At 44.2% G+C, this 23686-nt stretch overlaps 1 protein-coding gene across 2 annotated transcripts in view; it reads left to right on the forward strand.

Annotated features, from left to right (window-relative positions):
- The first annotated feature begins 4144 nt into the window (after positions 1 to 4144).
- PRIMA1 (proline rich membrane anchor 1) overlaps positions 4145 to 23686 on the forward strand; it is a 53461-nt gene continuing 33919 nt past the window's right edge. The window contains exons 1-2 of one of the 2 annotated variants that reach the window (XM_085061500.1): positions 4145 to 4477; positions 10659 to 10809. In XM_085061500.1, the coding sequence (XP_084917626.1) occupies positions 4385 to 4477; positions 10659 to 10809 (244 nt within the window). In that variant the 5' untranslated portion in view covers positions 4145 to 4384. The remainder of the gene's footprint in view (positions 4478 to 10658; positions 10810 to 23686) is intronic. The other variant, XM_085061499.1, reaches the window with a different exon arrangement.

Consider the following 23686-nt stretch of genomic DNA (forward strand, 5'->3'; position numbering starts at 1 on the left):
GAGAATGTAATATATGTAAGAAGTAATATGTTGTGTTAACAATTGATAAAGCTGAAGGAAAGACGTATTTGGGGCATACAATCTCTTCCTTATATCTAGGACTTTTCGGGACACTTTAATAACTAATCCCACACATTTTACCTTTATATTTATAAACAAAGAGCAGGGACACTGCTGAGTAAATCCGTTTGTGAGGAGAACAAAATGTGAGAAACTACTGAAAGTGAGTAAGCAGGCAGCCTGTTTATCACTGAAAGCAACATCTCAGGGCCAGAAAACTAAAATCAGGTTTATATGATGTATAGCCAAAGCTTTTTTGGCCGTGAATAAAAATCTGCCATGTCCTGTAGTTTCAGGTGATGGAGCACAAGGTAAAGATTACATGATGCAACTTTTCATGTTGGGCCTATTCACTCCTCACCTAAACTGACATGGAAACATTGATTTTGATTGCAGTATTCCTCACCTATAGCAAGGAAAAGGAGACACCCTGCCATTGTTTTCCAGATGCAATGCAATAGCCCGTATTTATCTGAGAGAAAACTTTAAAAGCACTTATGGAAATTCAGATACTTATGAAACTCAAAACTCATTTCCAAAACTTTAATATCATGAAAATCAAAGAATCAGTTGTTATACAAATGTATTCTAGGTATGCTCAAAGCTGGGAATCTTTTCCCACAAGTTGGAAATATTGAACAATTGAGTAATCAAATTTTCCAAAAATCAAATCTGTTATTTGTGTGGTCCTCAGTTTTATCAAATAATTTGGATCATCAAGAATTCTCTCCCTTCCCTGGGAAGAAATTATGGTATTTGAAGAAATGTGATTTCCTCCACTGTTTCTGGTGCTGTGACCTTTATTGATTTCTGATCTTCTAAAAACATCCCAATAAACTGGGAATTTATTTGCTTTCCACATGTTGAAAGCACTGCTTTAGATATATGGAGCAATAAAAGTACCTTTTAAAAATAGCAACAAAAATACTTTCAGTGCAAGCCAAAGTGATGCTTTACATTTACCTATTTGTTGATGGTTTTCTAGATTCAAACCCAAAAATTAATCTGGGACAAACCATGCCAGGCTGAAGAAGCTTTGAAAAGTCAGTGGTGAAATGTTTTCTGTTTTGTCTAGCATTTCACCAGGTTGGACACTCTTCTTGAGTTCATTGACTTGCATCCAGAAATGTCATTAGCAAAAAAAGCTTAAGTGGATTCTTTCTAGGCCTGACTGACCACAGAGCCTGAGAAGAGGTTACCTTTGCTTCCTCTGCTGCTGGCTCCAGCTAAAATCCCTCTGATGTCTCTGAAGACATAGGGACAAAACTTGCCTAAAGTCAGACTGAGGAATTCTATTGATTTTAATAAAGTTTTGACAAGTCCAGGTCAAAGAGAACCTTCTCCTGTACTCTCTGAACACTTGAATTCATGTTGTAAACTCCATCAATACCGACAAAATAAATAGCCTCTTAAAGTCCTCTTAAAGTAACCATTAGGGCTACTTAGATTAAAGGAATACAATATTTGTTTGTACAGCTAATCAGTGTTGCAATAATTACTAATGTTTCCGGAGTAGTTGCTGCATTGGAGTGTTAATCACAATTTCTCTGATAATCAGCAATTGTTTAAAAACTGAAACCATGAAGCAAACAAGACAAATATTCTTCCTCAGTCAGCATCCCAAAGATGAAAGTGGGACTGCACTTACCCTAACAAATCCTGTTTCTGGTTCTGGGATGGTAGCCCTAGCCATTATCCTTCTCCACGCTTCAGTAATGTGACTGTTGCAGACAAATCATGGTATTCTTCCACATACCAGTCCTGGTGCTAAAAAATACTTAATGCGTTATTAAGCAAAACATATTTCAAGCTTGTCATTGATTCAGGGCCTACAGTCTTGCAAGAATTATATCATTTATCTTCCTTATAAGTGGAAAAAATTCCTGGACTCTATTTTCTCTCCATAGAAACTACAGAGGAGAAGCTGAAGTAATTAATGAAAGGTACTGGAGTCATGTGGACCAGACAAGGCACACATTTAGCCCTCTCTTCAGCCATTCAGGCTAATGGGAAATATGCCTCTGTGTGGACCACATGACTGGGTCCAAAGGCTGGATTTAATATATCCGCAGCCTAATCATTTTCCCAAGGGAACTGTCAATTACCAGTGTGAGACAGAAAAGATGCTGATTACCTGGGCCAAACTCTGCTCTTGTTTGTGTCAGAACAATATCCCTGATTGCGCTTGCTTCCGTGCGGCTGTGGATTGAGTTTGGCTCTGTCTCCTCAGTTCCCTGGGTTGTCTTTGAACCACAGGAACTGTGCTTTGAGACAGCTACTTGGGCAATCACTAATGGCAGGAAAATCCACAGTTCTTCCACAGACATTAAGGCATTGTAGATACTGAAAGAAAATAAATCTGTGTTGTATTTTTTTGGCATACAATGCCTAAAGCCTTATCTCTCATTCTGTCAGGAACCAAGAACTATGTATACAGATGGTGCAATTTATTATGTTCTGTACTGTGACCAAGTGCTGAAATACCTTCAGGAAATCACCAGAAAGCCTGAAAAGCTTTGCTGTCTCTTGTGACTCCAGCTCACTAAAACTATAATTGAATGAGCACGATATATTAAGCCCTGCGTATTACACAGTAGGCTTACAGAAAAGGACGCCATCTTTTTCAGCATCATTACAGAAAATAAAGTTGCTGTGCAATTACTGCCTATACCCAATATCATAATGTCTCTGCCTCTCTGTATTCTGCCCTTATAAAACCACAAGATGGGGATTTACAAACAGATGCCTAGGTTCAATGACTCTACCTCAACTCAGGTGTAACACCATTAAATTCCAGTATGCTGTTCTCATTTGTAACATGCTGCTGGGCCTGGTAGTCCTGACATTTAAAACCTGTCAGGGCTGAAACGAATGGACATGAAATGAATGTTACAGTGGTATGAAAAGAGAATTTTAGCTGTGTATCAGCTGAGAGGTTAATGCATTTCCATTCCTGCTTCTCTGAGCAGATTTTTATGAAAGTGATGATTAAACTTGGCTCAGTGCGGGCAAGAAATACAAAGAGAAACTAAAGTCAATATCCTCAAACTCATTCATCTCTGGATATGAAATGTAAACCTTGGAACTAGTATTTTGCTCAAACCCACGTGCTTACTGCATTTGAAACACTGAAGACAGGATCCCTGTGCCATGGACCCAACAACAGACGTTTTATGGTCATCTTGATACCCACAAAGCCCAACTTTTGGCAATGGCCACCATTCACAGAGCAGCTGTTTTGCTTTTGGTGCTTCACTGGAAGCAAAACCATCTTCATCCTTGATTTTCTAGACCCACCGGACTGTGGTGCCATGATACTGAGGAATGGTCTATCCACTTCCCCACAAGCACCGTTACACATTTCCGCGTGTCTTGCAAGAACACAGAAACACAAATGCCATGAAGCGTCTTCCCTATTACATCCCACAGGCACCGGGCCGACCCAGGCCCACAGGACAAGCCCCTGCATCACTCGTGACGGAAGGGGTCAATACCAACAGCCACCAACCCCACAACCACCTAGCCCCAGGCCGGGATGAGGCTCCTCCAGGACGGGGACGCCGGTTCATCCCGCGCTTCCCCGTGGGGTCGGTGCCGCTCTGGATTGCGGGAGGGCGCGGGGGTGCGGCGCTTCCCGGCTCCCGCAGGTCCCCGCGCCGCCCCGCCGGGGCTGAGCGGAGGGCAGCTGCCGCCAGAAGGAGCCCGGGCGGGGAGGGAGAGACCAGGGGGGCCGTGCGCGGAAGGGACTGCCTCGATGGGCTTGAAAAATCACTGCAGCAGCGGCGGCGGGCAGGGGGGAGATGCAATGCCCGGGCTGCGCGGCCGCGCCGCTCTCCCCGCCTCTCCCCTCCGGCCCCGGCCCTGCCTCTTTTCCCCCGCGCCCGGCTCCAAACTTTTCCCGCCGCCCGCTCCCCTGCCGTGTGTGAGGGAGCCCCGAGCTCAGCGGTGAGCGCCGGCCGGGAAGCCCTCGGCACGGAGAGGCAGCCGGCGGCGAGAACAGGAGCATCCCGGGGAGGGGAAGCCGGCGGGGCGGGCCGGGAGGGAGGCGGGCAGGGCGGGGGTGGAGGCGCGTCTCCCTGCTGAGGGAGCCGGGACTTGCAGGGCTCTGGGTTTTCCCGACCACTCTTTCCCCTCCCCACCCGCCCATCTCCCTGCCTCCCTCCCCCCCTCCTTCCCTCCCGCCTTCCCTCCCTCCCCTCCAGAATTAAAGTTGGGACAGTCGCGCTCCGGGGATGGGTGCGAGCCAACGCCTGTGCTGCCGGCTCGCTCTGCTCCCTCCCCAGGTCGCCCGGAGCCCGCGTCCCCGCCCGCCCGCCCAGGAGGGATGCTGCTCCGGCAGCTGCTGGGGCTGCTCCGCTACTGCTGGCCCTCCCTGCTGCTGCACTGTGCCCTCCACCCGCTCTGGGGTTCCCTCCAGGTAGGGCCGCCCGAGCCGCTCGCAGCTGCGGGGGGCGGCGGGGCCGGGGCGGGGGGAAAGCGGGGCCGCGGGCAGAGCCCCTCCGGCGCTGCGGGAAGGAGGCCGTGGCGGGGCGGTGGTCGCGGAGGCGGCCCCCGAGCCGGGAGGGCTGTTGCTGTTCCCGGCCAGGGCCCCCCTGGCTGGGTGCTGCGGGACGGCGGGTGTGCGGGACGGGCCGGTGCCAGCCCCGGAGCGCTGAACTCAGTCCGAGTCTGGTCGCTCCCAGGAGCGCGGAGTTGACTTTCTTCGGCGCGCCGCGGTCGGAGGGTTGGGAAGCGCATTTTGCTGTAGGTGGCGAGATGCACGGAAAGGGGCAGTGGCGGAGCGGAGCCCCGGCGGTCATGCCTTGCCGTGGGTTTTCGGTGTTGATTGCGAAACGAGGATTTTCTGTTTAAAGGGCTGAATCAGCTTTTGCCAACTCCGACGCTGTGGTGTTGTGTGACCTTGATTATAATGTGGGTGGCCGGCAAGAGAGACTGGGAGAAATTGGTACACAGTGAGGGAGAGCGCCCATCCAGTTTGGAGAATCAGAACAGCAGCAAAGCTCAACTCAAATGCGTCACTTCGATATTTTAAACTTTATTTATAATATATGTCTTCAGAGAAGTGATTGATGAGCCAGCCAAGTGCCGTTCAAGAACAGACCAATTACAGTTTCTTTCTTGGAAAAACAAAGTGGAGACTCCACATCTTTTACTCCCTGATCTAAACTTAGTGACTCCCAAGAGATTAAAGAGAGATGTTGTTTGTTTTAGCATCTTGTCTCTTGCCATGAATGACAAAGAGGATTTGTGCTCCTTATGGATTAAAATGAACAGAAATACAACAAAAACAACCTCCTTTAAACCAATGTCCCTGTCATAAAAATTTCTGCCAGCGCTACTTTCCTGTTGTCCTCCTCAAGTATTCAGGTAGCTAATCTTAACTTAAACTATAACTGCATTTTTCGGGGAAGTGCAGTTGGGTGAAAAGAGATGCCTCCTGCAACCTCTCTGCTGTCAGTCAATTGAGTAGACAAAAAAAAAAAAAACCAACTTGGATAAACATCTTTCTGGCAAACTACTCACATGATCTAAGACAATCTTACATTATAAAAATTGAAACAGGCTCTGAGAAATACAAAAGCCAAGGAGCCCACCAGCCTTTCCTTGCAATAATTTGTAATTTGGATGAATGTCCCATTCATCAGCTGTACTTGTGCTATTGCTGTGGAAGAGCAAGCAATAAACCTGCTCATACTCAAGCTTTTTTCCAGTTTTCCCGAAACTAGGCTCTATCTAGGGCTCCCGTCAGCAGGCTCCAATGGGAAGGGCAGGTATGGAGTGCTCACTGGCATGCCAGCCTTCATCCTATGACTGAAACTCCTTCATCCTTGAACCCCTCCCATGATTCCCTTCCCCATGTTGAGTTATAATCCTTGCTCTTATCTTCAGTCTCACAAGCTGTTCTCTCCTTGACTAATTCTGTAATGTTGCATCGTGTCGCTCCCCTGCCCCTGCTCCATCTATAGCAGCAGTCATGTTTTCTCACGTCTCCCAGCCCCTCTTCACTTATTTGTCCCCACAATGACTTAGTGTGGCAAAGCTTTCCCTTCCACCTCTGCATTCCTTCCTTAGGCCTGCCTTGAGACACTTAAGAGAATCAGTCAGATGTTAATCAAAGAAGCATTTATCTTATTAAAAAAAAACCGACAGTCTTTTCTTATTAGTGTGGAAGCCAGTTCTGTGACAAGAAGGAAGGGATGAATCTGTCTGAGGCTTTTGACATGATTAGAAAAAGAGCAGAAAGGGTCACGATAAATAGCAGGGTCATGTTTTTTCTGGTTTTGTAAACATGGATCTGGATTAACTCTGATGTGAATTGCACAGAGCTGTCCTGGGATTTTTGCAACGGTGTTGAGATCTCATCTCATCTCTGTAGGCTGCTTCCAAGAGACAAAGCTCTTGCCACATCAGCAGGCTTCTAGAGGTCTATGTGCCTGTTCAGTCAACTGCACTTTTCGTTTAAAGCTTTCCTCCTTTTACCTGATTAATAAAGTCACAAGAAGGCCACCCTCCAGGGACTGTGTTAATCCTCTTTTCCTATCCCACTCCATAGAACGTGACTGTGGACTGCTGCAACCCCATGAGACTCTACTGAAATACTAAACAGTTCTGACCACATGCAGATTTATTCTTCCACTGTATGCAAAGCAGGACTAGGATCACTGTTTCTAAAAGAAATCTTGGATTAAAGAGAAACATGCCACAGGCACAAACTTCAACAGAGACTGCAAAAGGAAACCACCAGTTACCACTTTCTGTTTGTTTTTCCCTGGATCAGATTTTTTTTGGATTTGTGGATCAGATTTTCATTTCCACAAATATTTTAAAACGTTTGTCCTTTCTGCAAAACATGTTCGCATCAAATGCACAAATCCATAAAATCAACTCTATGTATTTTCAGAGCAGGGAAAAAAATGCATCAGCTAGAAGTCCAGGCAGCATGTGTCTAGACTGGCCAAATGCTCAGTGTGTTAAGAAAGCCTCGTGCCAAACAAACAACCGAGTTTCAGATAAGCCAAGAAAACGTGTTCATGGCACCTTCAGCACCTGGAGGAATGGCTGGAAGAGCTAGGGAACAGCCCTGTGTATCCATCTCCAAAGGTGATCCCTTGCCAAGGCAACCTCTGTGCCACAAACTGCCTGGCTACCTGCTGGGTTTCTAGTTACACCTCTACTGGGAAGTCTTCCAAAGCTGTTCGGGAGCCATGGAAGACTCAGGCAGAAAAAATAAGCAGTAAAGTTTGAGGTCAAATTAATTTAGATGACCTGGCCACAGAAAGGTGTGTCTCTTTCAAAATGCTTTTCTTCTCCTGCCACATGCTGTAAAGGCAACTTACCTTGAATTGCAGAATGGAGTATTCTTTCATCATTTTCTGCCACAGCAAGATTGTTCCCTAATGCATATTTTCTGGTGATTTTTTCAGCTTACCTTTAGAAGACACAAGTAATAGCCTTCATTTCTTTCATAAGAAGACTAATAGACATCTACAGGGGGATTTTTTTTTTCTTGAAAAGGAGCCAAATGCCTTTCTTTTTTTCCCTGATTCTATCTTGCTACTGTTATCTTCTGCTTTATATTACTGTTACTATTCTATCTTCTTGCTGCAGTCCTTGACTATTTCTCTCCTCCTCAAGGCCCTCAACCTCTATTTAGGTCTTTCCTTTTCCTGGCAGATTTCAACCAACTCACAATATGTTTGTTTTTAAAACTAAGCCTTTTAAGACAAACCCCTGTCAAGGTAATATCTGTGTTCCTACTTCTGTCTTCTAACAACCACACATTTTACCTAGTTACAGGAGAAGGGAAACAAATAGGTGATAAAGCCCATGATTTTAAATGTCAGTTCTTTCCTGACTTTTTAGAAATGATCATGGGAAATTTTTATAGAGGTTCAGGCTAAAGTATTGAGAAACAAAGCAACTTTTTTTTTTTTTCTTTTTTTTTTCTTTTTTTTTTCTTTTTTTTTTCCTAAAGTAATATTTTTAAAGTATATAGAGCAGGAGCAGCAAGTGACTGGTCATGTAAAGGGTTATTCTTGTCTGCAAAGTAATTGAGAAAATTATCCACTATTTTCTGAGGACACTCTATTACCAGCCTGAGGTAGGAGAATCTCCAGGGATTTAAAAGCAGTCAATAGCTCTAAATAAAGACAGAGCAAGCCCTTGGTTCTGGTTGATATTAAGTTAGAACAGTAAGTCAATGTAGCTTTGCCATACCAACACTGTCTTCAGACTTACATATGCAAAGCTGCTTCTGGTTTGCAAACAAAGCTGGCTCCAAGTCTGCTCGATGTTATTCTTCCCTGTGTCCATCCTCCCCCATCGCACTGCCCCCGGCAAGACTGTAGGGAGCTCCTAGGGTTCAATAACCAAGGGCCTGGGCAGGGGGCAGTAATTGTAGCTAGGAGTTAATAGTTGCTTCCCGATCAGTTGCCGAGACCAGTGGAGAGGTGTTGCCCTACCTCCTTCTGTCAGCACAGTAAATCTTGTCACACCTGTTGAACAAGGAGGTACCCCAGGTGTGCCCTGGACACTGCGTGGGAAGGACACTCTTCCCACAGGGCTCTTCTTGGGACATGCCTGGCACTCCAACCCCTCACGTGAGCAGTGTTGGAAGAGCTGAAGCAGCATGGAGGATATTCTGCTGCCTGGAATCACTTACTTTAAAAACAAATAAACCTTCATAGCAGACAGATTTATTACTAGTCATGAGGGATTACGCAGCCAAGTCACTTTGATTCATTAGAGCATTCAGAGAGTTTGTGTAAGTTCCTGGAAGCTGTCTGAGATGGTCTTTAACCATCCTCTTACTGTTACCTGATGGTGAAGGGGAAAGTTGGAAAGCACTTGTGCTGAATTTGTTTTTCCCTATGTTTGGTAATAGATTTAAACAAGCTGTTTAAAGAACTGAGCCCTGCCTTATGCTGTGCTGAGCTGTCCTTCCAACTCAGCTACACGTAGCCTTTTCTATTCTTTCCTTCCTCCCTATAATATTTAATCAACAAAGCCCTACCTCCATTTCCCTGAGGCCAGAGTAATGCGTCTTTCTGCATTTAGAAACCTCCTACGCATGTGAACACATCCTTTGTGCAGTGAGGTTGTTTTAATTAGCCACATCTCTCTTTTTGGCCAGAAATACATGAAATGACTGTGTACAGCTTTCCTGCAGCCAAAATACATTGCAGCCCCCTTGGTGCCCAGCTGTGGGTAGAGGGGGAGGCTTGCTGGCTGTGCTGGGGGCCAGGGTTGAAAGGGGAGAGGAGACAGACTGTGTGCCCAGAGCTGGCAGGGGGAAGGAAACAAAGCTTGGGCAGGAGAGAGCAGCGGGGAGAAGGCAACCCTGGGTGACCCTGGGGATAGGCAGAGAGGCAGAAGAAGCCTGCCTGAAACAGATCAGAAAGCATGGCATGAGACACCCTCTTTGTAATGACCAGCATGTTGTGGAAAAAAGCTAATTAAAAAGATGATGTTAGGCCAAAACTATTAGGACAATAACCCGCCCGAGACCAAACTGTACAAGACAATATGTGAGCATAACTGTCCTTAGCTTCAGCAGGACACAAGTCTGTCCCAGGAGGTCTCCTAATACTTACATTCAAAGAGCTTGTTAGATAACACGCTTATTAATCTTTTGGGCTTTGCCTTGTCTCTTCAAAATTGTATCCAGTATAGTCATTCAGAAAGAGCTGGCTTAGAGACCTCTGAAGTTAACACCTCTCAGAAGCTTCTGTGATGCTCAGCAAATTTCCTTTTCGTTGGGGACTGACTCCATTTTATAGTATTATAGTTTACCGAATTTTACTGAATATTCCCTAAATCCCTAGTTATGTAAATACTACTGACAATAAGAAAAATATGCTGTTAATAAATGGTCTTTGTCATGACTAGATCAAGCTATTGAATATATTGTGTACCAGTACTGGATAAATCATTGTCCATAGCCAAGTGATGCTTATACTTGGGTTCTGCAATGCCTCATGTTCACTTTTATTATTAGCCAACAGTGCATGTTACAGAGGCTACAATGTGGCTTTTCCATTTTAACCATGTGGTTGCTGTGGAGCACAGATGATTAAAATGCAGGTTTCCTCTCCTCTTGGCAGGAAGTGAAACACCCTGTGAAATGTTCTCTGAACTTCCAAGTGAGGCTGGCAAAGCAGAGGAGAGATGTCCTCTGGCTTTCAGTTCTGCCATAAGGAAAATGAACGTAATCCTGACCCTAACTGTCTTGTAATTTTTATTAGCTCTTTTTGGCTTGCAGCAATGACCCTGTGAATAATGCATGCTGCTAGATGGCTTTCCTGAGGAAAGAAGGCTTATGCAATCATATTGTCTGCCACTGCCTGCCTTCTCCTTATCCCATAATAACTCAGAAACCAGCTGGCCAATTTCAACCAAATTTGACAGAGGGAAAGAGGTCATGAAGATATTGTGTTAAATAAAAAAAAACCAAAAAATGGGAACCATGTGGGGAAGAGATATCTTAGGAACAGTTCTCACCATAGGTCTGAGGTGCCAGTCAGGTACTCAAAGTCTGAGAAACATATTCATCAGTTTTCACTGTTCTGCTGCTCACGCAATGACTTGTTTCTTCACAGATCACTCAGGGTGAGCCCCAGAAGTCATGCTCCAAGCCTGTAGCAGAGAAGGTTACAGAGAGCTGCCAGGAAGTTTGCCAGTGCAGACCACCTCCTCTGTTACCACCGCCTCCACCACCTCCGCCACCCCCAAGGTTGCTAGCGGTGCCAAGTAAGTAGCTGCTGGTACAGTTGTGGTGTGCTGAAGGAGGGCAAAGTGGCTGGGACACCTGGGCAGACAGGAGAAGGGATGTGGGAAAGGGCAGAGCTAGCTCATTCGTCATTTTCCACTTAGCAAATGGAGAAAGAAATGTTCTCAGTAGAGATGGAGATCTGTTTTCTGATCAATGAATAATGCTTGGCTTTTGGAGGAAAGCCAGAGAAATTCCCTCCTTTTATTGTGTTATATATGATTCCTCGGTTTTAAATGGCTCCCTAATACCCTAGCCCTGGGAAATGCTTTCCTATGGAGACACAGTGATGTGCTGCCCCTTGAATTGCATGACCTCCTTTTTTGCCAGGTGTGCAGCTTGAAGGTCTGGGTGCTCTAAGGCAAATTAATTTATAAGCAGACAAAAATCAAAACACTCTGTCTAGACCATTCAGTAGGTTTGACTGTTGTCAAGACACTGGAGCACTACAGTTTACCTTAGCAGTGAGTCAGGCTCACTGGTTTTAAATTGCTTACAACTGTTACAAAAATAGGAGGCATGTCAGGAGTCGATGGCAAGTAAGCACTTTTCCTACTAATGCACATACAGGCTAAGACTCATCTATTCCTCTTCATACAAATCAGTGCTCCCAAGCCTTACCCAGTCCATCCGAGCTCTTCCTGATTTCCATCCATGCACCCCCATGCCTAGCACACCTGGTGCCTTCAGTTCCTGCTGGCTAGCTCTGCAGCTGTTTTCCACATCAGTATTCCTGTGATCCCTGACACACAGATAATTTCTGGAGAGTGATAGCTCTCCCTGTGGTCCCTGCACCTTCCTGGGTCTGTATGCACCCACTGGGTTCAGGGACACAGACTGGGTCCCGGATGTTTGATATTCCAGTAAATCTCCTTAACGCTTATGCATTTTCACAAATCCATCTCTCCCTGTAAGGCTGCCTATTAATTCTTCTCCCTGCTTATATAAACTCTCCTGGGAGCAGTGTTGCGAAGTGTATCTAGTATCCTCGGCTCTTCCCCCAAGGAAAAAGAAATCATTAGGTATCATCATCTGGCTGTTTGTCTTTATGAGCGCCATCTCCAGATGTGCAGAAGACATGAAGAAGGCTTCTGCACAGCTTTTAGTCAGGCAGAGGACAGGCAGAATTTTTCAGTGTCTTTTCTGCCAGGAGCATGCTTTGTACTTTTGCTACACTGCAGAAAATTAAGGCAAAGACAGAGAAAAACCAACACTTGGAAAAGGAAGTACAAAGACAGCTGGGAAAGTAGCGAGGGATCATTTTCATAACAGGAAAGATCTCTTTCAATGTTCAGGAAAATGTCATGGACAGTAATATTGAAAATTACCTTAATCTTTGTATCAGCAAATAAAGTACTTTGTCACTCTGTTTTCTTGTACCTGGGGTACCCTGTTGCCCTGAGGGAGATGAGATGTGGCAGAGTGTTGGCACAGGGATCAGCCCTGCTGCCCAGCTGCACAGGGGAGGGAGCACCACTGCCAGGCTGCTTCCTCTCCATCAGGCAGCTGCTCTGAGTGCATGGATTTGTCCCCTGTCAAGTGGGAAGGAAGTCATGTTTGAAAAAAATAAGTCTGTCACACATTGCAGAAAGAAGAACAAGAAATCAAATGGGCCTGTGACTGGGATAGCCTGATGCTTTCTCAGGCCAGATTGCCAGGTGCTAACACAGTTCTAAAAATGAGCTATATAAATCCAGATGACTAATATTTAAGCGACTTCATTTCAAATACAATGAAAAAAAGAGATTACACATTTCTTTCACTGGTAAGCTTTAGAGTAGCAATCAAGTGCCTCATCTTGAAAGATGCTTTCATTATCATCAGCTGTCTAGGCACTGTGATTTAGTGCATGTGTACAGCAATCCCCTTCCTTGGGAGAAAGAACAAGCCTCGTGGTTAAATATTGATGTTACAGACACTGCTTTTAAATGGTATTCAGAGGAGAGGGCAGTTAAAGGGCCAAAAGCTATCGTGGAGTGGTTGATGCTGGACTTGCACTTTGCATTTTCTAAGTGAATGAAGTTTAGTACTGGAAAAACCTCTAAAGAAAACAGCAGTCCAGGAGATGCAAGATTTTTAGCTTTACAAGGTACAGTGTCTATCCCATGAGGTACTACGTGAAGATGCTGGAATTGCTGTCAGAGCTTTGTGAGCCACAAAAGGCTGCAGTCTGCTAGGCACTGCCCTTAGAAGCTCTCTCTGCAATCAAACTGAATGTTGGTGGAGATTTAGATCAACTCTGAAACAGCTACCATGGTTTGGGCTGGGTGATTAAAGCCAATAGATGCAAAAATCCTGTCTGTCCAGTTACTACAGACATTGACAGTTCAGTTATCTGCTGTATGAAGCCATCTAGTGCTCTTGACACGATCTCCAGCTGCTGCTGTGGAAAAGCAGGGAACCCTCTATGTGTCCTCTCTATTAGTCCCACCTGATTGTTTTACAAACCCTACTTGGTTGGATAGGGTGGCACTGCATAACTGTTTGTGAGCAGCTGAATCACTCCCTGAAAGGCTTTTATTGTGCTTGAGGACTTTTAGGAACAATTACAGTACATTTAGTGTCTCTTTAGACATTTCAATATTGACAGGTTGATCTAGCAACAAATCTTAGCTCTGCTTCCTGCAGATAGATTTATACAAAATCCATTTAATGTAGAGAACCCTGGAATTCACATATAATAGCTGGCAAGTGCTGTGTTTACTCTGAGGGGAAATAACCTAATTCCCTCTGCAGAAGATGAGTAGAATCACACACAGTTTAGCAGGCAGTCTAAAACCACAAGCAGTGTTAGGAGCACCAGCTTTTCATGGTTTTGGTGACATCTCCCTGTTACAGTTGTGTATTTACATCAAGAATGTGTGGGGAGTGTTCCAGTGCACCCTGATGAGGCACTGAATACATAAATTAAACCATATGAATATGGGAGATTAAATAGACTGCTTTTGTCCTCTGTCAGGGATTACCACAGGTCTCCTTTTCCTACATTTCCAACTCCTTCACACAGACCACTGGTGTTTCTGGTGTCCCATCCAACCCCTGCTCTTGCTTTCACTGCTTCTGCTATGCAGCCAATTCCATCATGGTAGCCCAATCCTGTGCTTCCTCCTGGGAATCTTTCTGCCCTACAGATTGTAAATGAAGGCTATCATCAGCCATGCTGCTCCCTGTGCATGCTGGTGCTCCCAGTATTGCTGGTTCACCTGTGTCTTTTTCTGTGAAGCAGGACACATGAAGCATTTGAGTTTTAACTTTTCCTGAGCTTCATTTCAGATGCAGTTTTTTTCGTCCCATTGAGATGCTGCTGCCTGGTTCGGTGTAGATGTGCACCTTACTGAGGGGCTCCAAGGAGGAGGGCTCCAGCCCCTGTTAGAAGAAACTAGGATGGTGGGGACTGTGTGATGAAGTGGGAAGGACTGTCAGGAGACTCAATTCCTGAGCCTGTGGCAGTTCCTCCAGACGGCTTGGCACATTGATGTTTCTGGAGTAACTCCCTTTATGCAAGCAGCAGCCTGCTCTTTAACCCATGCCTAGAAAACTGCTCATTGATGAAGTGAAGGGAAAGCTCATGAGGCTCTGAGGGGCCTAAGGCCAACTAAACTTAGATGCTGACAGCAAAGGAAGAAGGAACTTTCAATTGAAATTGAGTGTGTTCCCTAGATATGGCTGTAATGACCTGAAGGCAATAGAGATGGTCAGAACCTAGCCTTTAATTAACTGTGTCTTTCTCTCTCCATCTGCTTTCTTCCTTGTCTCTGGATTTCTGCCAAGACTAAGACAAGGTGGATGGAGTACTTGTTTAGGCAGCATTTCTAACCTGGCTTCACGGACTCATGAGATTAAGCTAGTTCAAATGATGTTGACCCTTAAAAATCTGAAAAACTGCTGTTATCAACCCTTAAATACTCCATGAGCATGCAGGTTTCTCCAGGGGCATTGCAAAGGAAAAAGAACTTTGTTTGAAAGTAAAAGCCAGGCTTTCAAAACAGGAAAGGGGGAAGGAGTTAGCACTAGACATACACTGTAGTCAGTATCAGTTTTAACCTGTGTAAGGCCTTAGGAAAAAAAAATTCATAAGTGACTTCTTTGAAATGGTACAGGAAAGAGAAAGGATGTTCTTGCATGAGCCCCTCACTTGTTGGTGAGCAACATTTGCTGCCTCTGCTCTACCCATCTCCCATATTGGGTGAGGAGTCCATGGTATTGCCATCTGCTCTCTGGATGATGGAAGTGTTCAGTGAAACATTGCTTCAGTCAAAATTTACAGGAGGAAACTTAAGCTGAGTCTGGGTACATGAACCAGTTTCTGATGTGCTGGATGCTTGCACATAGTACACAGTGAAGTCTTTACAGCTCCTGACCTCAGTGGAAGTTTGCCCTGAGCTGTCAGTTGAGATCAAGCATGATCATGTCAGTGCAAAGCCAAAGTGAATGACATCACTGCGGAGGGCTCTAATCTCCATGCAGTAATTGTATCATTTTGTTTTTCAAGGTGAAATCTTTATCTTTGGAGATAGAATATCTAATTAACTAATTATTTGGACTGGTGAAAATGCCAAAATAAAAATGACCAACTACAAGAAGGGCGAAACCTTTTGGCAAGTATATAAGGTCAGATGTACAGCTTAATTTCAGAAAGCACAAAGGGTCCCTTCGGTGCAAGTAGGAAAGCTAAGGACATTCAGATCTTCTGGGGCAGATCATAGATTCATGGAATGGTTCAGGTTAAAAGGGGCCTTAAAGATCATCTAGTTCCACCCCACCCCTGCCATGGGCAGGGATACCTTCCCCTAGACCAGGTTCCTCAAAGATCCCGCCAAATTTGCCGTGAACACTTCCAGGGATGTGGAATCCACAGTTTCTCTGGGCAACCTGTTTCAGTGCTTCACCACCCTCACAGTAAATAATTTCTTCCTAATATCTAATATAAATTTATGCTCTTCCAGTTTCAGTCCATTACCCCTTATCCTTAGCTATACATATGCTTGTAAAATGTCCCTCTCCAGCTTTCTTGTAGGCTCACTTCAGGTACTGAAAGGTGCTATAAGGTCTCCCTGGAGTTTTCTCCAACTCTCTCAGCCTGTCTCATAGAAGAGATGCTCCAGCCCTCTGATCATCCTCATGGCCCCCCTCTGGACTCACTCCAAGAGCTCCACATCCTCCTTACATTGGGCTCAGAGCTGATCACAGTACAGCAGATGGGGTCCCATGAGAGGGGCGTAGAGGGGAGAATCCCCTCCTTCAACCTGCTGGTCACACTTGTGTTGGTGCACCCAGGACACGGTTGGCTTTCTGGGCTGTGAGCACACATTGTCAGGTCATGTCAAGCTTCTTGTCCACCAGCACCCCTCAGTCTTTCATCTCAAGGCTGCTCTTCATCCATTCTCTTCCCAGATTGTGTTTGTGCTCGGGATGGCCCTGACATGGGTAGGACCTTGCTGAACTTCACAAGGTTTGCACAGGCCCACTGCTCAAGCCTGTCAAGATCCCTGTGGATGGCATCCCTTCCCTCTGTGTGGCACCTGCTCCCTCTGGATGGCATCCATTCCCTCTAGAGTGTTGACTGCATGACACATCTTGGTGTCATTGGCAAACTTGCTGAGGGTGTGGTCAATCCCACTGTCCGTGTTGCTGACACAGATATTAAACAGCACCAGTCCTAAAACCAACCCCTGCAGAATGCCACTCATCTCTGGACGGTCACAATGTGTGTGTATTAGGCAGGAATCTGAAGAACAGGAACAGTCTGGAACTTCTTAAACTTTGCGCAGGTTTTCAAGTAACCAAAGTTTTCAGATTTTTCTTGCTAATTGTTAAAATAGCATTTCACAGCAAGAACTTGTTATAGAAATAAACATTTTATAGCTCTAGGACATAACAGAATAAGAAATAGGTTTTCCTTAGGATTTTCTAGGTCCTAAATTTGGGTGGCAGAATGCACAGGTGATCCAGTGTGGATTCAAAGAATGAGTTTGAACCTCATGCTGAATACTCTCTCCATGACACTATTCCAGCAGGAAAGCTGAGCATGGTCCTGATGCTCACCACTGGATTTCTTGAACTTGGATGCTGACGTGCTTGCCTACTCAATGCCTAAAGGACTTTTGTCCTTGGCAGAGGTCTGATTGTCCCCCAGGAGTTATGGGGAGGTTGTGATTGCAAAATTAAATCTTCCTGGAGGCCACAATGTGTCTTAAAATACAAGATGCCCAATAATCAGCTCTGGTCAGTCTGATGTAGGCTGCTGCAATAGGAGTTGAGCATCTCAGAGAGCTCTGACTTTAAGTTTTGCTTTGGTTAAGCATTTTGTCTTGTGAGGGCTTTCTTTCTTTACAAGCAGAGCTTGTAAAGGCTGCTGCAAAGCTGCTGACCCTAAGGGCTCAGCTGGCAGGACCAACCTTCACCAACTGCCCTTCTGCCTGAATGACTTGTTTGGAGTAGTTTTGAGATATTTGGGCATATTTGAGGAATCTTGGGGTATTTCTCCCAGGTGATGCCCAAAGGAATTGTTAGCAAACAGGCAGGTCTGGGTTTGTTTTATAATACGGGCAAGATGTTTCCCTCCATAGTGCATACAACACAGCAACCACCAAAACTGAGCAGCACAGAACTACAGTAGCCCCAAAACGGCAGGGGACACATTGTCTCCTGCATGAAGACATTTACAGTAGTGACTGCTACTGTGAGAGCAAGTCTGGTCTAGACTGTGACTTTTTTTAAATGCAAACAGAATGCTGAAACAGGGAAGCCCTTCCAGTTTTGGTAACACAGCTGTCATACTCTGAATTGCAATCTTGTGTGAGAGCATTGTTCATAATTTACAAAGCAAAACCAAACCTCAATTCTTGTCATCTCCCACATACACTTTTGTGTTACTGGAGGAATGTGAGTCTCAGAACTGGCTGTAGGATTTTGAGGCTTTCAAATCTACATTGAAATCCAACCCTGCAGCCTGGAACCATGGATGATGGCAGAAGTAGAGTCCAGTCCAAGTCCCCATTGTGTCATTTTCACATCACACACACTACCTTCTCTCTTAGCACAGTGAACCAAATCATTAAGCATCCAAGACTGGATTTAGGCAGAATTCACCCATGTAAATCAGAAATGCAGTGATTGGATTTTCTGCCTCAAACTGCAGGCACTCTGATTTTATCACCAAAGACATAAAGACTTCGAAATCCTTGTATTTTTTTCCATTTAGCACAGTTATTTCTGGTGAAGGAATAAGACTTACAGGTTCTCACCTCTCCGTCAAAATGAGAAAATTATTTATGGTGAGGAGATTTCTTAAGCAGCAATCGAATATGAAATTTGAAATAGTTTGAGTATCTAAGATGTTATATTAAGTCTGAAGAGCTGGATTAGTGACTAGACAGCAGGGGAGACTGGAAAGGTTCATGCTAATACTTTCATGAGGGGATTCTGCTGTCATGCTTTCACCTAACATCCCCTCATATTGAGCTGTTGTAAAATCTCTGTCTTTCTGTTTGAAACACTGGTACGATCAGATGGTCAATCACAGCTTCCATTTCTTTCCCATTTCAGACTTTCTCATGACAATAAATTCTGAAATGTTTTGTCGAGTCTAATTGTTATTTAGGCAAGTGATGAATATTTCCCCTGCTCTGGGACCTTGCATATTTGTTTTGAATTTTTCATACAGTAATATATCTATAGAATGGAAAAATCTTCTCTCTTGGAAATGCATTTTGAAGTATTTAAAAGTAAGAGCCTCAGGCCAGATTTTGCAGTGCAGGAATCAGTGGGAGTTCTGTTATCTATAGATTAAAAGCATTGTCTAATTTTTTAAAAAGAACCATCACATATTAAACTGGTTCTGCAATAGAACAGTTCTTTCTACTCTGAGATGCATACTCCAACAGCTTGATTTTTTTTATTTTAAACAGAAGGAGTTGGCTAAGCTGAAGACATTAATTCCTTCTGGGGATGGCAGTCCATTTGTACATGCCTACCACTTCACTGATTAAGAAGATAACAAATCTTCAGTGAAGTTACTGATGAGTCAGAGGCTGCAGATTTACAAGTAATTGTAGGTTCACCTGCTCCTGGCAGAAGGAGTTTTGCCTCATCTTGACAAGTCAAAAGTAAATGCTTAATTGGCACAAGCTGTTCCAGCAGGGAGGGCTAAGCAGCTGACCTCGATAAGGCAGACAAAAGAAATTTGTTCTTGTAAGGGTTTTGTGGATTGTATTGTTGTGAACATGATATAAAGGAGTTGCCCTGCTTGTGTAATTGCAACTTAAGGGTAATATTTAAGTCAATGAACAAGGTCATGGAAGCAGCAGTCTGGAAATTTGGGGTATTAACCCAATGAGGACATAGTGTCCATTAATATAGTATGAATATAGGCTAATAACTGACGCCACTGCCAAAATCTGACATTATTAATTATGTAAGTTAATTTAACCCTTCCACTAGTAAATCGCATTGCATTATAACTACATAAATATAGCAGCAAACAGTGGATCCCTAATAGCTATTTAAATTAATAATTTTATATTTTTGAAGTGTCTTTTAAATGGAGCTGGTGTTTCATCAGATCATTGGTTAAAAATATTTTTAGACAAAGATCTGTTCCTTGACAAATGCTGCTATTAAACTGGACTTTTACCAATGGAGCAGATTCTCTTGAATCATCCCTGGACATTTTCCTTTCCTTCTGGAAGCAATGCATATTCTTATTTCATAGCCACTATCAGAGGAAATGACTGTCAGTGGAGCACAGGGAGAGTTTGTTTAACCCTTGTTTTGATTTGGCAAGGTGCAGGTGCTCTGCCTCAGCTTTTCAGGGCATCATTGTACGTGTGTGGGCTGCACACTGCTGTAGGTTCAATAGGGAGTCATGGTCTGTGTGAAGCCTAGGGGCAGTGCAGATAGCAACCTGTAACCAATTTGCTTGCATTTGTGACTGTAAGGTAACCTGTCTCTTGTCTTTTAGCTTTCCAGGGCTTCCAGATGTACTGAGTGGTGCTTGAGGACTTCATGTAGGCCATTTGGCATGGTGAAATGCCTTGATCTGTTGATGTGATGTAATTGCCTTTTTAAGTGTTCTGTATTTTATGGAAACTGCATGAAAAATTACTAGTTGATAAATGCAATTTTACTTATATTAGAATTAAATCTACACCTGGTTTGTAAGGCATTTCACATTTCAGTTCCATTTTACTCTGGGGGGGTCATCAATTTAATTTTCCTTAAGTTGAACCTGAATACAATTTGAAAAAGGAACTTAAGACTAGGTACAGGAATTATTAATTGATCTCCTCAGGGGCATTTTTAAGTGATCACTGTAACCCTTAATTCCAGCAATAACCGAGCTGTTGAAGTGATACAAGGAATAAACCACATAATATCAAGCAGGAGGATTATGTTTATATAGATGCCATACATCAACAGAAGTATCAGCTACGTAGTCGGCCGGCTGTTCCCTAAAACTTAGCCATATGACTTACAATATGGTTTTCTTTGTAAAGTGAATTCTTTAGAGCCATCTGCACTTAACAGTCTAAAGTGTATATCTTTTGTAGTCACTCTCTTCATAAAGTGGAGTGCCCAACAGGCAAACCATTAATTTTTCAGAGATGGACAGAAACCAGTACCTTAGAAACTGTCCTATTAACACATTAGGAAAATTTGTAGAGGGTTTCTAAGTCTTCTGCAATCTGTGTTAGGAAATCCAGTCTGCAGTAGGTTTTGTCTCAGACTTCCCTGAAGGCACTAATTTTGAGAAAGTGTCAGCACTAAGACGTGAGATTTGTCCAATCTTTGCTATTACCTGGAGGTTCCTAAGCTCTTATAAAAGCTGTTAAGGATCTACAAGATAATGTCTTAATACCAATAGCACAAAATTTAATTTACTTTGCATAGCTTCTGACTGATGGCGCCACTCATGTGAATACTGTTGAACTCCAAGAAGTGCAAATCTGGACTTCAATGCAATCTATATATAAAATATTATACCAGGAAAATGTGTCATCTTTCTGTGGGATTGAATCTGCCAGCCCTGAGGTATCTCATTAATCATTTGCTGGTGAAAGACTGGTCATCACTGTAAGAGTGTAGACTCATGAAACCATGTTTCAGCTGTTTGAATTTCAGGCTACATCATCCCTTCTTGGAAGGTCTGTTTACTCTTAAGAGTTGAAAGATTGATAAGCTTTCAGAAGACTTGATGGTGACATACTGTGACTCCCACAAAGGAGACATCTTGCCCACCATCTGGGGAATGGTGGAAAGAATGTCCAGGGTGCTGCTTCTCCCTCTGCCACCAACCTGCTGGGACATCCCAAAAGAGTCAACTACAATAGCAGACACTCAGAATTATCATATCTGAAACAGAGATATGTTTTCATCTCCGTAAACTTTGTATTTGAGACTAGTGGAGGTCAAGCACTGAAAATTATGATGATGATTATTATTATTAACATTATTATCAAAAGTAATGGTGATTGCTGTAGAGTTGATCAGCTGTGTCCTATCCCATCAAAGAGGAGGCTGTACCATCACAGCGAGGACTGCCAGGAGTGAGATGCAGCACCTACAGCTACACCATCATCATCCAGTTATGAATGAGAGGCAGCCTGAGGGGCTGGACATGAACCTACATTAAAAAACAGCACTGTGGCTTGTCTTATTAATCCTCTGTCAATGATGGTCCAGCTTCAGCAAAACCCTGGTAGAGGAGAGTACATCAGTAGATAAGGGAATTAACAACCTGGAAGGGCTATCACTATATGTGCTTACAGTGTCCATACAACTGCCACTACCACAGGACCTGAACAGGCTTACCAGAACCTGCCTTCACAGCACCTTTTGAGACATGGTTTTCATCCAAGGGTGCCTGAGACTCAGTGGAAGCAAGGGCTAGTTTTTAAGGGCTTTTATCACCTGAAAATGCAGACAGATGCTGAATAAGCTCTCCAAACCACTTAGTTCTCAGTTAGTGTCGTAAGCCCACTCCTCCTTATTTTCTATGTGCTGTTTACTACTCACTTCTTCACTGTTGGGCTAAGGTGAGTGGTGGCTAGCAGGTCACAAGGGAGGAGGAGGCAAGTTTTCTACTTAATATCTTTGCTCTTTGGCAGTTGCTTCTTCATGAGTTGCCCTCTGCAGCTGCAGTACCCTGTGAAGGAACCTATCTCTCCCAGAAATACCTGATTCTGATGATGAGCCCATCTTCTGCCTAAAACAGCCTCTGAAACAGCCTGATAGGAAGACAGGTTGACTGGGGAAGAAATTGTCCAGAAGACTTAATTCTTTTTATTCCTATCTTCCTGCAGAGGACCTGGGAGGTGATATTGGCTATGAGATCGAGGTGGGAAAATGCATCTCCTGTACCTAGTGAGTTCCAGTTTGGAAGCAACTCTTTACTTCTTTCACTGGTTCCTACTTTTGTTTGATGTCTGATGGCTCAGGGCACAGTGCTATAAGCCTGCAAGCAAAGATAGCCCTTTTCCCTGGCAGCTTGAAAAAGTCTCCATATCTCTGATTGCCAGCAGCAAACCTCTTCCTGCCTGTGTTGAAGTTATTCACAGAATCACAGAATCATTTGGGTTGGAACAGGCCTCTGAGATCATCAAGTTCAACTTGTTTCCCAGCACCACCTTGTCAATCAGACCATGGCACTAAGTCCCACATCCTAACCTTAAGCACCTCCAGGGGCAGTGACTCGACCACCTCCCTGAGCAGCCCATTCCAATGCTCAGTCACACTTTCTGGGAAGAGCTTCTTCCTAATGTCCAACCTAAACCTCCCCTGGTGCAGCTTAAGACTGTGTCCTCTTGTCCTGTTGCTGGTTGCCTCAGAGAAGAGGCTGACCCTCAGCTTGCTTCAACCTCCTCTCGGGCAATTGTAGAGTAGTAAGGTCTCCCTTGAGCCTCCTTTTCTCCAGGCTGAACAACTCCAGGTATCTGTATGCATGTCTCTGTGTGTGTGTGTGTGTGTGTGTGCTTGTTGATGGAAATATGCCCAAGTGTGCTGAAATGGCAAAGGCTTAGCATGAAGGTTCAGTGTTTTCAGGCCTCTTTTTTTCTGGATGCTTTTTCACTGCTGTAACGTGATGAAGTCCCACAGTTTGGCAGGACAAGCAGATGATGTTCAGCACTGGTTTTTCCCCACTGAAGAATTGCCAGTGCTCATAACGTGCTTGTTCACATCACTCACCACTGAGAGTCAGACTGTGTGTTTGTGCAATGAAGTGGATGGTACTGTGCTGGCACATCTCTCTGTCTCTCAGTGATGCCTCTGTCTAAAAGAACTGAGAATTACTGTCCCCAGGTCAGTGCTGTGCTCTGCTGTTCTGTCACAGACTGTGGGCTTGCTGCTGTGTTTCCTTGAATTGGTGGTTGACAGGAAGGTCAGGGAAATACAGCTCTTGTAGAATTATAGATGAAGACTTATAATCTGTTGTGTTAAAGAATTGGGAAAGAAATAACAACAGTGCTGGCATGCAGCCTTATGTTGCACATTTTATCGCTACACCTTGCAACCATTTGGAAAGCTGGGGCTACTGTTCCCATCCCAAAGAAGGAGAAACAAGACTGGAGTGGAGATTGTCCCAAAATCACCCAGCAAGCAAGGGGGAGAACTGAGCCTGGAGCCCACATTCTGAGGGGAATTTCTGTCTTCCACAGTGGTATGCTGCCTAAGTACAGAGAGATTAAAGCCTGTATCATGAAATTCAGAAGATTGAATTTAAAGTTGCATATCTGTATACCAAGCTTAAAGCATCCTGGTTCTCAGAGTCCGAAGAACCTCTGGAAACCAGGTTACCTTCTAAAATAAATTCCAGAGTACTAACTTAACGGCGAATGCTCTGGCATTTGTGACCTGTTT

Source organism: Lichenostomus cassidix, chromosome 5, assembly GCF_008360975.1.
Source record: "Lichenostomus cassidix isolate B80296 chromosome 5, HeHo_3.0, whole genome shotgun sequence".
In the NCBI taxonomy this organism is placed as follows: Eukaryota; Metazoa; Chordata; class Aves; order Passeriformes; family Meliphagidae; genus Lichenostomus; species Lichenostomus cassidix.